We start from the raw sequence: 17858 nt of genomic DNA, 5'->3' as shown, positions 1-17858 counted from the left end.
AGTCAAATCACTAATTACACATTTGGCTTAGCAAAAACCACAATTCTACAGTTGTGTAATTAGGCTAATTCAAAGCAAATATTTAAAAGCTATAAAGGCCTGTATTAGCAGCACACTCTACTCAGATACTAAACCTCCAACTGATGACTGCAGACTTACTGAGAATTGGCCAATAGGCCTTTTACAGAGGTATTCACATAGATTAACAACTATCAGATGAAGTGCCACACTGAACTAAAGGGTGCCCTTTCTGACCAACCATATCAAAATGGCACTAGGGCACTTCCATAGTTATTTTATAGTATTTGACTTTGATTTTTCAAGTAATGCAGAAAATTGATATTTTGCATTTTAAATTTTTATTAAGCTTATTTATACAAAATAAATACCTATTGAAATAAGGCACACTGAGTTTCATTGTAAAGCTTATTACATTTTTGTAATTCATTACAAAGCTCAAAAATGTAAGTCACTCACTCATTTGTTCTCATCATCATAGATGAATGCAATACGAAAAGCCAGATGATTACAGGAGGAAAATCTATTACATTCCCAAACAGATATATTATTAAATAGGGGTGGCAGTGAGTCAGTGATAGGTCCAAGTTCTACAGTTACATTTAACAATGTAGTTCCAAAGTTGTGGTTTTGGTGTTTTGTTTTTTTCAACACCCCAGCTGTTGTTTATTTTCTAGGAAGAAAGTGGTTTCTTTGACAATCTGATTGTGTTTAATTCTGAACAGTTAAGACTGGATTTAATATAATGACATTATGTTTCAAAGATTTCAAGTTAATTGTAACATTCCAAAGTGACCATACTTTTCACTACCAATACATTTGATCTTCTTGCCTCAGATTTTTTTTTTACTCAGTCAGAGAATTAGTCCTAGTGTTTTCCACCAGGAAAGAAACTGTTACAAGTTAATATTAATTAAATATTAGAGACCACAGATAAACTACAGTAACAAAATGTGATGTTTGTAACTACAATAGTTTTTTTAACAATGGTTCCTTTTCCTCAACACAACACAGTACTACTACTTGCATTCTGGTCCCTGATTTAATACTGTATTAATTGTGATAGGATTCAGGAAGCAGTCTCCAGCGTAGACATGTGCCTACTTGTCAATCACAATGTCTCTAGCAATGAGCTCTTTCATAATTTCATTGGTTCCACCATAGATTGGCTGGACACGAGAATCCACAAAAGCTCTGAAAAAGTGAGAAGCAGTGACAAAGTGAGTGGTTAGAAAAAGAGAGACTTCTTGAAAATAACCATATGAAATAATCTCTTAGTAAATGGGAAAATCTCTTTTTAAAGATCCGGCATATTTCAAGTGTGATATGTCTGCAGTGAAAACTCAGATCCCTCTTCCAAGATATTTTATTAACGAAAAAACAAAAAGCATAATACAATCATCATCCTGGGTTGCTCAGGTTGTGATCACTTGATTCATCAAATTCCAAATAAAAACTTGTGCTTTAATTCTCATGTTGCAGTTTGTCAGTATTATTCTGCTAGACAAGGGAAAAACGTGAAGTGACTATAATCTAAGTTTAAGTGAAGAAAAAACACTTGACCCAGAAGCACATATGAGTTTGGCAGAGTTTCTTAAATTGAAATAGGGAAATTAGAATTTTACTCAATAGAAGTGTTCAAAATCCAACAAGTCAAACTCTAGAAACTTTCACTAATAAATAAAAAAATATAATTGAATAAACTTGCTGATACCCTATATGTAGGCCCCTACCAAATTCACAGTCCATTTTGATCAATGTCATGGTCGTAGGATTTTAAAAATCGTAAATTGCATGATTTCAGCTATTTAAATCTGAAATTTCACAGTGTTGTAATTGTAGGGATCTTGACCCAAAAAGGAGTTGTGTGGGGGTCACAAGGTTATTGGGGGGGGGGCTGTGGTACTGCTACCCTTACTTCTGTTCTGCTGCTGGCGACAGTGCTGCCTTCAGAGCTAAGCAGCTGGGGAGCAGTGGCTGCTGACCGGGAACGCTGCTGCCTTCAGAGATGGGCCCTCAGTAAGCAGCTGCCATTCTACGCTGGCATCTCTGAACTCAGCGCAGAAGAAAGGATAGCAATACCATGACTCCCCTAAAATAATCTTGTGACCCCCCCCGCAACTCCCTTTTGGGTCAGGACCCCCAATTTGAGAAACTCTGGTCTCCCCTATGAAATCTGTATAGTATAGGGTAAAAGCACACAAAAGAACAGATTTCACCCTCCGGGATGCTTTTTTCATGGCTGTGAATTTGGTAGCGCCCTACCTATATGCCTTGATAACATGGCAGTTAAAATGAGCCCATCTTTATGTTGGGAAAAGATTACAAGTGACTTCAATACAAATTGCTCTTTTAAAAATGGCCTATCATTCCTTTTTATAGTGGTAAATGATTTCACAGAAAAAAATATCCTCTGAGGGAGTTAAGTTTGTATATATCTAGACATTACTTAAGGGGTAAGACAAACTGAATATTGCAGTTGTCTTTAAAATGTTCATTCTTGGTACAAACAGATATTAGAAATCCTGGAAATTAAAAAGTATGGAAATCTATAAATAAAATAAATCAAACCACTGTCCTATCCTCTGCCAACCTTCCATTTTGCATGCAAGATGGACGCAATATGATTAAAGACTTTTCATGAAGTTGGTCTTAATAAAGACTAATTTACAATTTGAGGCTGGACATCTTAAATCCACTGTACTTGCAGTTAGTTTATGGGGCAGAGAAACTCCAGAGAAAACAACATTAATTCTAGAAATATGTCTGACACAAATGTTATCACCTGCTACCCTGCAATCCCCTGCTGTGTAACACGCCTTATTCTGATTCATAAGAACCATGTATGGTTGCTGCTTGCCTATCCCAAGTCTCTGAGAGTAAGAGCATGCTTACATTTGAAACCTTGTACATCTCTGGGGAAGTGTCCCAAACTTGTCACTTGTGGTTAAATATTTTTTCCCACTATTTGCTATGTTTCTTTTCCATACGCTGCCTTGCAAAGTTCTATTTTATTATTTTCTATGCCCCCCATTCTTTTTTAATTCAAAATAATCTCTTTTATAGTCTAGGAGCAATACCTGCTGGTGTTTGCTCACCCTTTCCCAATTCTTTTATCATTTCCTCCCTTCTCCATTTTCAGTTAATTTAGTGCTCGATTAACAGCGCTGAGACTAAAACCCTTCATTTATACACAGCACATGTACAACATACAAATTGTAAGCTCGCCCACACTTACTAGTGTGCCTCTGTGCCCTGAGAAAGAGACCATCTCTAGGTCCAAGGTAGTAATTTAGGTTCCATACTCATTGAATCCATTCCCTGCTGACAGGGCTTCTAATTGTGCGGTGGGTTCTTTCTGAGAGGTGAACATTTGCCCACTAGGAAATGAACTGAAATTATCAATTCATTTCACACAGGCCACTGAACAGGTATCTGATGACTATAGCTTTGAATCACTACTAACTTCAACTTCATTTGAACTGGTGACTGAATCAACAATGAAAGGCTCTTGATCCCCAAGCCATCCAGTTCCCTTTTCCGTACCCTCCCAGTGGGTTGGGGACTGAGCTGTGCTCCTGAGCATACTATAGTCTGGGTAGCAGCATAGGGAAATGGATAAGAATCCTTGCTAATTTCATCCTGTGAAGCACTAAACACAGCATCTCAACCACAACTCCCCACAAAGTAATTTTAAAATTCAGTATCCAGGAAAATGTAAGACTCCTACAGCCCAGCAACATTTAAAAATCCACACTAAGGGTATGTCTACACTACGGGATTATTCCAATTTTACATAAACCGGTTTTGTAAAACAGATTGTATAAAGTCAAGTGCACGCGGCCACACTAAGCACATTAATTCGGCGGTGTGCGTCCATGTACCGAGGCTAGCGTCGATTTCTGGAGCGTTGCACTGTGGGTAGCTATCCCATAGTTCCCGCAGTCTCCCCTGCCCATTGGAATTCTGGGTTGAGATCCCAATGCATGATGGGGCAAAAACAGTGTCACAGGTGATTCCGGGTAAATGTCGTCACTCAATCCTTCCTCCGTGAAAGCAACGGCAGACAATCATTTCATGCCCTTTTTCCCTGGATTTCCCTGGCAGACGCCATAGCATGGCAACCATGGAGCCTGTTTTTCCTTGTCACTGTCACCGTATGTGTACTGGATGTCGCTGACAGAGGTGGTACTGCAGTGCTACACAGTAGCATTCATTTGCCTTTGCAAGGTAGCAGAGATGGTTACCATCCCTGTTGAACCGTCTGCCATTGTAAATTGGCGATGAGATGACGGTTATCAATCATTTTGTACCGTCTGCTGCTGTCATAGGTTCTCCTTGCTGGCCTCGCTGAGGTCGGCCAGGGGCGCATGGACAAAAATGGGTCTGCCTCCCCGGGTCATTCCCTTCTTTATGTTTTGTCTAAAAATAGAGTCAGTCCTGCCTAGAATATGGGGCAAGTCTACTAGAAAGCCAGACAGCACAACCGCTCTGGGTCAGAGCCCCAGAGATCCCGCAGAAATGATGAGCTGCATGCCATTCTAGGGGGTGCCCCTGCAACAAACTCACCCGTTGCTTCCCTCATCCCACAACCCTCCTGGGCTACCATGGCAGCGTCCCCCCATTTGTGTGATGAAGTAATAAAGAATGCAGGAATAACAAACATTGACTTTTTAGCGAGATAAAATGAGGGGGAGTCAGCCTCTAGCTGCTATGATAGTTCAGGCAGGACATTAAAGGGTCGGGGGGAGAGGATCACAGCCACCTGCTGCTATGATAGTCCAGGGAGTACAGAATCTTTTCTTTAGACACGAAAGGGGGGGGGGGAGGCTGATGGAGCTCAGGCTCCAGCTGCTATGATGAGGACGGTTACCCAGCATTTTGTACTGTCTGCCAGGAAGGACAGGGAGTCATTCCCATTTTTACACAGGCGCCCCCAGCCGATCTCACCAAGGCCAGCCAGGAGCACTCACGGGCTGATGACGGTTTTCCACCATTTTATCCCGTCTGCCATCAGGAAAGGAAGGGGAGAGGATGCTGCTGTTCATCGCCGCAGCACCGCGTCTACCAGCAGCATGCAGTGGACATACGGTGACATTGAAAAATGGCAAGAAATGATCTTTTCCCCTTTCCTTTACCCGGGGGGGGGGGGGAGGTGGGAGAGGGGAGAGTAAATTGACGAGATATACCCTGAACCACCCCGGACAATGTTTTTGACCCTTCAGCCATTGAGAGCTCAGCCAAGAATGCAAATGCTTTTCGGAGACTGCGGGATAGCTGGAGTCCTCAGTATCCCCTCCATGAGTGTCCATTTGATTCTTTGGCTTTCCGTTACGCTTGTCACACAGCACTGTGCTGAGTCCCTGCTGTGGCCTCTGTCTATCATAGCCTGGAGATTTTTTCAAATGCTTTGTCATTTCATCTTCTGTAACAGAGCTCTAACAGAACAGATTTGTCTCCTCATACAGCGATCAGATCCAGTATCTCCCATGCGGTCCATGCTGGAGCTCTTTTTGGATTTGGGACTGCATCGCTACCTGCGCTGATCAGAGCTCCACTCTGTCCAAACAGGATATGAAATTCAAAAGTTTGCGGGGCTTTTCCTGTCTACCTAGCCAGTGCATCCGAGTTCAGATTGCTTTCCAGAGCGGTCACAATGGTGCACTGTGGGATACCTCCCGGAGGCCAATACCGTCGATTTGCAGCCACAATCCGACATGGCAATACCAATTTCAGCGCTACTCTTCTCGTCAGGGAAGAGTACAGAAACCGGTTTAAAGAGCCCTTTATATCGATATAAAGGGCCTCGTTGTGTGGACGGGTGCAGGGTTAAATAGGTTTAACGCTGCTAAATTCGGTTTAAACGCGTAGTGTAGACCAGGCCTTAGATAGTTACTACCAGTACATTAACAACAGGGGCCCTACAAACCTGCATAGGGGTTGCTAGATATGCCGATATTATAATGGAGCTCAGTGTACTTTAGAGTTGCTATTTACTCACAAAGGATGGAACAATCATTTCAAAATGTGAACAGGCTACTATGCACAATAATAAAAAGTATCAGGGGGTAGCCATGTTAATCTGTATCCAAAAAAAGAGAACAAGGAGACCCGTGGCGCCTTAAAGACTAACAGATTTATTTGGGCATAAGCTTTCGTGGGTAAAAAACTTCATTTCTTCATATGCCACCGGTCTCCTTGTTGTCTTTTTTTTAAAGAGAAAAAAGTTACCTTAAAGCAGCATTAACAGGGTAAAATGTTATTAAAGGGACAACAACTTGAAATCAGGTCAGTTTAATAAAACAGAAGTAATTTCTGACAATTTATCTGCCCTAAAGTCCTGCCACTTTTGAGGGGTTTGCTATGAGCCTTTTTAATTACTCTCTCCACTTTTTGCTGTGGAAAGATACAAACAGGAAAAGCTGCCTAACTGATTGTATAGGGAAAATAGTAAAACCAACTACACAAAGGCATTTCCTTTACATGTATTGCTAAACTGCTTTGTATTATTAGCGATTGGTTTCTCCCAGTTTACAAATACATATGAAGAAAATGCTGCATTTTACTTTGCTGTATGTCTTTCATAATTCAGCACTGAAATATTATACCTACTTTGCAATCGGATACTCCCACATGTACCCCCATCCTCCATGGAGTTGTACACACTGAGTAGCCACGCTGTTTTGGAGATCAGAAGCCCTAAAATGGCAAACAGAAGTTTGGTTTTGAAGCATTATGCTACTAAATCTATAAAGTAAAACAAACATTTAACTATCAAATTTTCTTACACATAATAACCATATCCAGAATGTTAGGAATTACCATGATGAACTGTGATGAAGTTTGGTCTTTTTATAAAGAGGACCAGAAAGAAGCAGTAATTGGCAAATGTTTTAACTTTGGCTTTTCGTATAGAACTTTCACAAAGGAGGGCTTTCAAATACAGAAAAGTTTGTTTACCTTTCGCTTATTCATGTTGTATATGCCAATCAAAGAGATTTATTTTTTAAAACAGTGGGTGTTCTTCCCCTGTTGAATCCTTCATAATGTTTCTTGTTCACAGCCTTTTTCCTTTGGCAACATACTAGGATACTCTCTGTACACCAATAATACCTGGTGATGCCTTTTTTTAAAATGCTAAGAATCTCTATATTGCATTTTTTAATATAAATGCTGACTAATAAATGCTCCAAGTATTTCCCCCCCTACCCTACATTTAGCTGTCTCTATAATGTTAATTTTTGTGGACTTTCCTAACAGAATTTGATACACTTTTTTTATCCTAGACAGCATGGGCTTTATATAACTTGTTTCCTGCATTTTCTCTTTTAAAAGACTGCATGCTTGCAGTTATATCAAAAACTCAAACATAAATTTTATAAAACCGCTCAGGATTTTGACTGCACTTTGGGATTAAGCTAAAGGTAATAGCTAGGTCATCGAAGAGAATACTGTTCAAACAAGTAACTTCAACAATAGCAAAAAATATGAAAAATGATTAGTCAAGTTAATTTCCTTTTCATAAGAGTACATAAAAGTTCTCTCTTCTCAAGCATGCTCCACTGCCAAGCTCTCTCTTGAATTATATTACACCACATTTAACCTTAAAATGATGTCTTGATGAAACTAGCCAGTCTAAATAGATTTTCAGATTAATTCAAATACTGTAACTGTATCATCACAATAAAATCAATGTCTTTCAACAGAAATCAGCAGCAAAGATGTATAATGCTTTCCAAAAATTTACCTCATTTAACCAAGCATCTACCTCAAAAATAGTAAATTTCAGTTGAAAGAAAGAAAGAATATATTACCGTATAGTCAAATGAAGTGCAGTAGACTGGTACTAGAGAAAGAAGCAGTTTCTCTGTTCAAGCAATTTTTAAACCCATTCAAGCTCTGTGGAAAAGTTACAGAAATTCCACTACCTATATGGACAAGGACACTAAATATTATAGGCATAGGAATTTTGGTGATTTTGCAAGTTTCTTGCTTTGGAAAAATCAATTGATGAAAGTATTTACGCTGGCATTAGTTACATCCTCCTCCACAAAGCTGAATGCCTGTGCTTCTGTACCAGGTATTTCAATGTAATCCTTGCCAAGAAACACTCAATCAAAATCTTTCCTTTTAATGTAAATGTTCTATCTGGATTCCCGTGGAATTTTATGTACTTAAACTTGTACATTTTCTGCAAATGTTCTGTCACTTTCTAGTCTTCATTTTTTCCCCAATTTTGCAGTTAACTTAATCTGGCACCAGGACAAATGTATTACCTTAGATGTTTCTACTTGTCTAACTATGTCTGGTTAAATGCAAGTTAATAAATAACTGCAAAAAAAGTTCCTGGGGCTTTTTCTGTCCAATTAAAAAATGGAACTATGAAAGGAAGAATAGCTCAATCTCAGCAACAGCAATAAAGAGCTAGCTAATTATTTCTTCCTGAAATCAGATAGTTCTCAGAAAATGGCTAGCTTAAATACCTAGCTCTTATGTCAGGATTTATCAAATAATATATCCAAAACTTATTTCATACGTTATAAATATTATATAAGAGAATCCTAGTAAGATCAACCTTTGGTTTTTAAAGTTTTTCAGCTGTATAATTAAATGTTTTTCAAAAACTCAATAAAATAATTCTCAAGTGAAACTATTTAAGTTGAATTTGGAACACATTGCTCAAGAGACCTTTCTCCTAAAAGCCAACACTAAGTAACTAATTTTGAAATTATTTGATCAACCAATACCAATATTCAGTGTAAGTCTCTATGTATACTACATGCATCACTGTAGTTTGGGCTAATAAATTCTGATGTTAGATGCAGACAAATGTTTAATCATAAATGATGTTACCTTTTGGGCTAAATATTTGGGTTGGTTACTTCAATGTTCTAACGTCAGAGTCCAGAAAAGTTCATACAAGTAACATTTTCAAATTGTTTTAACATGCATACCAGTATTTTGCCATGGAAGCTGTGGAGGAGTCCAGACGTTTCTCCTCATGCAGCTGGAGACAGCTGTCCACAAATGTCCGTCCCACACAAATCTGAGTTTTCAGTTCCGCTAACTTGTGCTGCACAGTCTGATTTTTGTTGGGAGGGGAAAATTTTTGTATTTAAAAATCAGGAAATATTTTAGAACAAACCAGCAAAAGGAATATATGCCAATAAGGTCTTTGCAAGGAAATGCTTTTTTTTTGGGGGGGGGGGAGAGGGGAGGGTACAACTAATGTTGTGCATGGAGGAAACACCACCACAGTAAAGACCACAAACAATACAGGAGCTAGAGTTCTATAAAACAAAAAGCAGTTTCCTTTCCATTTTTTTTAACTTTTCACATTTCTGCCAGTCTAATCAAATAGGATTTGCTCAGAGTCAAGGCACCTGTGAATCAAAGAAAAGCTGTAAATTCTGGTCTTTAACTCAAAGTCATGTGTTTTTCTTATTTAAAAATAAATTAGATAACAGAAGTCTTGAGTTCATAAATTCCTAGATAGTACAACCTACTGGCCCTTTACTGAATGTTTTAGCAACTTGAGCTCCCCCTTCTGGTAAAAATGTGTTTCTATTCTTAACAGCTAGTAATTTCTCTAGAGACAAGATGAGTGAGGGTAATATCTTCTACTGGACCAACTTCCTCACCCACCTTGTCTCTCTAATATCCTGGGATTGACAAGTATAACTATACTGGACACAGTAATTTCCCCAGTTTATTAGAAGTTCCATAAAGTACTAACTCTATTTTCTTAAATGCAAAATTTATTTTAAAAGTATAATGTCACAATCCAAAAAACTTTTATTTATCAAATATCTTTTATTAAAGAATAATTAAAATTCAAGACCACAGAGGGAGAAGAGAGGTTCAAAGAGATATGAATAGGAATAATTGGATTCAAATGAACAAAGGAAAGTTTAGATTGGCTGTCAGGGAAAGTTTCCTAACATTGAGATCTGTTACATTGTGGAAAAAGAAGAAGCCCACTTAAAGCATTACGTAAAGCTAGACTGGGCAAGAACTCAGCTATGTGGTAGTAGTCCTTACACTGGCCAGGGGAATGAAAAAGACAAAGTCAACGAGTCTTTTCTCAAGTTCTCAAACTCCTGTATCAGTGGGCTTCATCATTTCCTTTATCCAAGCTACAGAAATAAATAAAAGACTGATTTCAAATCCTGTAATAAATGAATTAGGGAAGACATCAGGCGAATTAGAAAGCAGTCAGCTTTTGATTCCACACACATTTTAGCAATCAGCCATGAAAGAAAACACAGAAAAGTACAGAGTGCATAATGTTTTGATAAAAATACTTTATTTTAAAAAGTTTATTGGAGAGTGGTTGTCTTGTCTTAAAGCTAACTCTGCACTAAAACTATAGTTTTTTAAAAGAGTTATTTCCATAGTGCTAAGTATAGAAATTAAATCACACCTGGAAATTTTATGAATTGATACTTAAAGACGTTTTACTTCTAAGGGCCTAATCCTGCTCCTGCTGAAATCAATGGTAGATCTGCCTTTGACATAACAGGAAAAGGATCATGACTCAAAACTGGGAATCTTGATGTTTTTACTTAGATCTCAAGGGCACATGTCAATTAACAAAAAAGCTACCAGTCTCCAACCTGTATAATTCATTCAGTTTCTATGCATCACAAACACTGGAACCTGACCAATGTTCTCATTAAAATGTTTAACATATTTAAAATGTTTAACATTGTTTTCAGACTAACCCCCTACCTAGGGTTTTACACTGAAACTCTTAAGATCACTCCTGTATTAAGAAACAAATAAGCAGTACCTTCTGAAAATTGCTACATTAGCATGTAGAATCCCAGAGTCCATATTTACTAGAATATGGTTAACAAAAGTTACCCTGATTAACTAGCGATAGTCTCAGAACTCACACCTAACTCTCATTAATGGCAGCAAGAATAATATGCACTGTGGACCATGTATAACTTCTTATGTGGAGTCACTTGTGCATTTAGTTGCCTCACAGCTGAGGAATCATTTACAATATCCATAAAACTGAAGACTATACAAAATAATTCTTTGCTTAACACTTCACAGGCATTAAGACAACAAATTCTCTACTGTGAAAAACTTGCATAGTATCAATCTCAGGTAGGCCCTGATCCTGCAATGCATTGTGCACAGGTGAACTCCCATGCCTGGAAGTCCACCAAAGTCAATAGGACTCAGCTCACATGCAGAGGCCCATTCATGACAATATGCTGTAGGATCAGAGCCTTAGACAGAAAAATGCAATTTTATAAACAAAACTATTTTCACTATATATTCATAAACCAGGTCGGCAATGCACTGTTGACTTCAAATCTGAAAGCAGCAGCAGCAATGTTATTTCAAGAGCACTTAGTCATGTTTAATTTAAAACTGAACATGAGAGAGAAAGCAGAGTCATTCCAGGTACTTGCTCCTAATCCAACTTTAGAACCTTTGAAAACAGTCCAGTGGTTTTGCTTGCCTAACACCTCCAGTGAAATGAAAATTACATATATTACATGAATCTATACTGAGAAACACACAGACAAAAATAATGATTTCTGTCTCTTTTTCTTGGTTTAAGCTCACCTGTAAATGTGCAATTGTTTTCCCAAAAGCTTTTCTTTGTTTAACATAGTTCCTTGTTTCTTCGAACATGAATTCACAGCTGGCAAGTGCCATATCAGCAATCAACAGTCTTTCCTTGGAGAAAGAAGTGAAAGAATCTGAGAGTTCTTATCCAATGCAGCTAATCTCAAATTTCTCTACAAACATAGGCTGGGAAACAAAAGTTTAGTCATGTCTGTTAGTGTTAGTTTTGTTCTGTTCCATTAAATTTTTAACTAGATATATTGTATAATTGAAAATATTGTGACTCTAATTAACACAATTGTCTTGGTGGGACCCAATTTTAAAAGTTCTTAGTGACGTTCCAAAGTTGCATAAACAGGACTACAGAAAAAAAAAAATCTAAAGTGAAATGTAATACACTCCTATTGACTTAATGGGAACAATTTGGCTCAGATTTTTCAGTAATTTGGTTTTAACCTTTCAGTTCAAATAAAACAGTAATGTAAACAAGTTTTCGAAGGACATTGTCTATATCAGAGGTTCTTAAACTGTGGTGCGTGGACCACCAGTGGTCCGCGAGCTCCATTCAGGTGGTCCGCGGATAGTTCTCTCTAAGATGCGCGCCTAGGGAGCTGCAAACAAGAGAATGAAGGACCACCCGCCTAATTAGTGGAGCCAAAATTAGGTGCCTTGATCTGGAGAAGATGCACATGTAAGGTTAGGTGGTGACCCTGGGGGGGGAATATGGGGTAGGTGTGCGGGGGCAGTGGGGTGAGAAGAGCGGGTGGGGGAATTTGGAATGTGCAGGGCTAGGGCAACTAGAGAAAAAGAGGTGACTTTCCCCAGCTCCAGGGCTGCGGCTGCTGAGGAGAGAGCACCCTCCTTCTCCCACGTTCAGCTCTGTGGTGGAGAGACCCATCTCCTTCCCAGCCCCAGCCTGAGGGCTGCCGCGGCAGGGGCGAGAGGGCACATCCATTGCATTTGAAAGGTAAGACCACTGATATTAAAATACGAGTTGTGTGCTTTTATTTGTAGAACTAAAAATGTTAATTAAGGTTTTTTCATATACTTTGGATAAAAGTGCTTTACAATAGTTAGCTAATGGTACAAAAAACATATGGAAATATCATTACGTGATCCACTAAGATCCTCATCAATTTTCAAGTGGTTCGCAAAAAAAAAAAGTTTGAGAACCACTGGTCTAAATACATTTAAAAGTTTAAAATTTTCTCCCCATTCTCAAAAACTATGAAAAGATTTAAACTAAGATCCATTTCCTGCAGAATTGTTTTTTGCTTAACCATGTAAATAATCTGGTTCATTATTGTATGGGTGCTCATGAGCACTGCTGCTGTGTGTTTTTTCAAACCACTAAAATATTTTCTTTGAAAGAACTAAATGTATGGAATTTGCACAGTGAAACAGTAGGTCTCATATTTAACATATAGTGTAAAATCAAGTAAACATGATTTTTATTAGATGATGCAACTACAGAGTCATATTTTATGCTTTATGACAAAACAGAGTCATGGTTTTGGCATCTGAGTTTTCCCTCTGCTCTTCCAAACCTGCATTAACTGGTCAACTATGTTCAGTTCTACTAATAAGACAAGCCACTTTAGGCTCTACACAATGCTTCCACCTTTCAGTTTTTTATTAAATAGATTCAGAAAGTGGTTTATCTATAACAGTAGTTCTCAAACTTTTGTACTAATGACCCCTTTCACATAGCAAGCCTCTGAGTACGAGCCCCCTTATAAATTAAAAACACTTTTTAATATATTTAACACCATTATAAAAGTTGGAGGCAAAGCGGGGTTTCGAGTAGAGGCTGACAGCTCGAGACCCGCCATGTAATAACTTCACGACCCCCTGAGGGGTCCTGACCCTAGTTTGAGAACCCCTGATCTAGAATGTATTGCCACTGGTAGAAGAATTGCAGGTGTGCATTTTGCATTAGCCTTTAGCACAAAGAAAAGTCAACTCTGCACAAAGAGACTTATTGAGGGCAAAAAGAGCATATTTAAAACTACTGAGCTGAGTGTACAAGTGTTAAGATAATACCAGAGTTGTCTGTAGCATTCGATTTTTAAATTCTGTTCTAATCTTGTGTTCTTCACACCAGTGCTACTGACTGAGAGATCTGGTCTTGAAATCGGATATGAAATCTTGATACACAAAATATCCTTCCACTAGCAATCATTATACCGTCCCTTACTAAAGCAGTACCCTAACATGGTATCATAATAAAATTATTTGAATAGAAACTATTAGATTGCAAGCTATTTCACTGATATTCCAAGATGCTTCACTTTGATTTGCAGTGCAGAATTCCTATCACTTAAAAACAAAAATATCAGTACACTGTGGTTGTAGGCATCCTATCTCTGAAACTGAGGTGTCTCACCATAATCCATAAACTGCAGGTGGCGGTTCCAAGCAAAGACCAAAATAAAGTCTTTGTACTTTTGCTGCACATGGTGTGGGTTTGTGTCAGTCTTACCTGAGGGAGCTCTGCCATCAAATAGTAGAACCCTTTGTTCTCTTGTCCAAGCAAGGCACTGGCTGGCAAACGTACATCTTCAAAAAACAGCTCTGCTGTGTCCTAAAAATGGTTTTAAATAAAATATCTAATGTCAAACTCTCTCTTCCAAAGATTTTCCTCTTATCCAGTTCCTAACCTCTATAGCCCAAATTACATATATTCACTGGAGGCGGTTTGCTTTCAATATAAATTTCACTCAACTGCAACCCACCCTTGCAATCTGATTTAGAATATCCTGCTCTTGCAGTTAAAACTGTGAACTGACGTATCACAATAGCTACATTTAATCTTTACTTAAAGTACCCCAGGGAATAACAAGTCCTTTTACACTGCCTCAAAGTCCATCACATGGTAAGGCTTGTATGACTTACCTGTGCTTTCAGGCCTATTTTTTCCAGCTTGCGTCCTTTGATGAATCCTTTCATTCCATTCTCCACCAGAAAAAGGCTGATCCCATGAGCAGGGGAGCGGGCCTCACGGTTTGTAACGGCAACCACGATCACTAAATCACTCATCCAGCCATTAGTGATGAATACCTGCAAGAAAACCAAGATGGAATAATACTGCCTGTTAGCTGGCACATAGCTAGGAAGATTATAAAGTAGTAGTGCACGAACTTTCACACACTTCTACAAGTAAACAGTATATAAAAGATGAAAGCTGTAAGTAAGTGTCCAAAAGGTTTAAAAAGTCCAGATGCATAAAAAACCAAAGTGCTCCAGAACACTCTATAAAGGAGAGATGAGTTCAAGTGGCATAATTTGGATCTGGATTGCAAACTAACACCCGAAGTCTGGTTGACTCTAACCCATTATAAAGACAGGGGACAGATTAAAACAAAAGGAACCAAATTTGTATTTGTTTATTTTGAATATTCCTAAAGTTTAAATTCATATTTTTATTCAGTCTCATCTCTATTATGAAGATTCCTTTTACGAACAAGAATGTCAACTAACATGCAGATGACCTCTTCCAAAAGTTAAAATGGCAAGGTATAAAATGGAAAATCATTGGGAGGTTCTCCATTACTATAGCAAATCTCTATAATTCTGTACAATATGCTGTCTACTCATATTTAATATTGTATGAAACACTGATGCATGCTACAGTGGATGGAAACTTACAGTTACCTTCACTGTATCATATGTTTTAAGTCAAATTCTGATATCACACAACAGGTAGAATATAGACACAGCCATGCCAAGTATAAAAATTAGATTCAGATTCCTAACCATGCCAACCAAAAAAAAAAAAAAACTGAACTGCCTTGTCCTACCTAGGTTCAGGCATGCAATTATCTATCTAAACAGTATCTTTTACATTCTTATGGACAAATACAAACAAACACTTACGGTTTTATTATTTTATTATTGCAGTGACCAAAAGCCACAATCTGGACAAGGCCCCACTGTGCTAGGCTCTGCAAACACATATAGATTTAGCCCATAAATATGCCTAAAAGTAATAGGTAATTCACAGAAGGAAGAATCTTTGAAATATATTGAAATCAAAAAACCATTACTACTTTGTGTTTTCATCCAAAGATTTCAAAGCATTTTTACCCAGATAGGCAGGAAGCATCACCATCACTTTACAAATAGGGAAACTGAGGTCCAAAGTGGTATAGAAATTTTCTCAAACTATAGAAGAGAGTTAGTGAAAGAGGTAGGAATAGAAGTGAAGTCTCTTGGTCTCTCTTTTTAAGCACTAGACCACGTGGTCACCTATGATTCGTCATTTTAAAAACAACGCTTTACTAAACCAGGGGTCGGCAACCTTTCAGAAGTGGTGTGCTGAGTCTTCATTTATTCACTCTAGTTTAAGGTTTCATGTGCCAGTAATAAATGTTAACGTTTTTAGAAGGTTTCTTTCTATAAGCCATATAAATAATGTATGTAAAGTAAATAAGGTTTTTAAAGTGTTTAAGAAGCTTCATTTAAAATTAAAATAAAATGCAGAGCTCCCCAGATTGGTGGCCAGGACCCAGGCAGTGCAAGCGCCACTGAAAATCAGCTTGCGTGCTGCCTTTGGCACGCATGCCATAGGTTGCCTACTGCTGATCTAAATGGATAGTCCTTATAGATTTCACCCTTTCTGGCTCCCATCTCTCCCTGCAATACTGATCCACACAAACACCTCAGATACTTTTCAAGTTCAGAAGACAGCAGCATGTGCATTTAAGAGGAAAAGCAGTGATTGTACCAGCAATGGGGGGTGAGGGGGAGGGGAAGGAAGACAGAACACTGCTACCACATAAAGGAGCATTAGGAGGTTCTTTCAAATGAACCTGTGCACCGAATACTCTTATTGACACAGTGCCCAGGGGAGTTTCAGCTTCTCCCTTTCAGTGATGCCAATAGCTCAGAGAGGCAGCTCAGCTGCAACTCCTGACATGAAACTGACACAGCAAGGACTGGAGCTCTCAGAAGCGGCCCTTAAGACCCAGGTCCCTGCTGCCCAAAAAACTCATATGGCTGCTTCTAGGGACCACTGCACTCCCCACTGCCTTCCCCTCTGAGATGCAGATCCCCTGCGATGCAAGACCTACTCAGATCACTGTACAGTTTGCGCATTTTAAACCTGAGCTCTCCTGGGGGCTGAAAGCTGCCCAGACAGGGGACCACTCTCGCCCGAGCTGAAGTGCCACTGTTAGGAAGTGTTAGGATGCACAGACACAGCAAGAGCCTCCGGCTCCATCTGCTCTTTCCAGAGGCTGCAAAACCCCTCCAACCCTACTGCTGTCCGGCTGGCTCAGGGGTGCTGGGGGCACAGTCCCCTCCTGGGCTGATGCAGTGCCAGAGAAGGGGAAAGAGGAGAGTGGAAGCATGAGGCGGAAGCGGGGCCATGCAAAGAGGGGGGCCAGTTGCAACTCGCAGTGCCTTGCACCAGTCCAGGCTCCCCCTTTAAAGTCCAGGGGCCAGGAGAGAGTTGCACAAGCCGCTCATGCAGCATCTGGGAGCCCTAACACAGCTGCTTCCCAGAGTCCAGTCCCCCCAGTGCTCCCCGAGCCCTGTGGGCAGGGGCTTTGTAACTCACATCCAAGATCACCAAGGTGCCTTTCCACTGCCCTGTGAGGGAAAAACCCTGGCCAGCAGCTTCCCAGAGGAACTCCCTGTTGGAGAGCAGCAGGTTGAGTGAGGCCAGCAGCCGGGACTCCAGACCAACAGTGGGCTGAGCCGCTCAGCCCGCTGCCGGCCTGGGGTCCCGGCCACTGGCCCTGCTCAGCCCACTGCCGGCCTGGGGTTTCTTTCACAGAGGCTGGCAGCAGGCTGAGCAGGGCCGGCAGCCAGGACCTCGGCTGGCAGCAGCGTGCCATTAAAAATTGGCTCGTGTGCCACCTTTGGCACACATGCCATAGGTTACCGACCTGTACTATTAATTATTTAATAATTGGAGATAAACCAATCTCCTAGAACTGGAAGGGACCTTGAAAGGTCATCGAGTCCAGCCCCCTGCCTTCACTAGCAGGACCAAGTACTGATTTCTGCCCCAGATCCCTAAGTGGCCCCCTCAAGGATTGAACTCACAACCCTAGGTTTAGCAGGCCAATGCTCAAACCACTGACCTATTCCTCCCCACTAAACCAACCATCCCAATACTCAAAAAAATCAAGTAACAGGACAGAGCTGTAACTCTAAGAGGTTTTCAGTTTCAAAAGTTTTCAACTAACAGCAGTGTCATTTAACATTTTTTAGAATGACAATCCCCTACTTCAATCCTCTTATTA

At 39.7% G+C, this 17858-nt stretch overlaps 1 protein-coding gene across 1 annotated transcript in view; it reads right to left on the bottom strand.

Annotated features, from left to right (window-relative positions):
• Positions 1–342: 342 nt before the first annotated feature.
• The window catches only part of ACADL (acyl-CoA dehydrogenase long chain), a 31156-nt gene continuing 13640 nt past the window's right edge, over positions 343–17858 (bottom strand). Inside the window, exons 6-11 of the mRNA XM_050916181.1 lie at positions 14503–14667; positions 14090–14191; positions 11605–11718; positions 8973–9100; positions 6631–6717; positions 343–1212 (exon numbers count right to left, since the gene is read on the bottom strand). Coding sequence (XP_050772138.1) covers positions 1119–1212; positions 6631–6717; positions 8973–9100; positions 11605–11718; positions 14090–14191; positions 14503–14667 — 690 coding nt within the window. The 3' untranslated portion in view covers positions 343–1118. The remainder of the gene's footprint in view (positions 1213–6630; positions 6718–8972; positions 9101–11604; positions 11719–14089; positions 14192–14502; positions 14668–17858) is intronic.

The sequence above is a fragment of the Gopherus flavomarginatus genome, chromosome 10 (assembly GCF_025201925.1).
Source record: "Gopherus flavomarginatus isolate rGopFla2 chromosome 10, rGopFla2.mat.asm, whole genome shotgun sequence".
NCBI lineage: Eukaryota > Metazoa > Chordata > Testudines > Testudinidae > Gopherus > Gopherus flavomarginatus.
The sequence above is the reverse complement of the archived record's forward strand: the minus strand, read 5'-3'. Positions and strand labels throughout refer to the sequence as shown.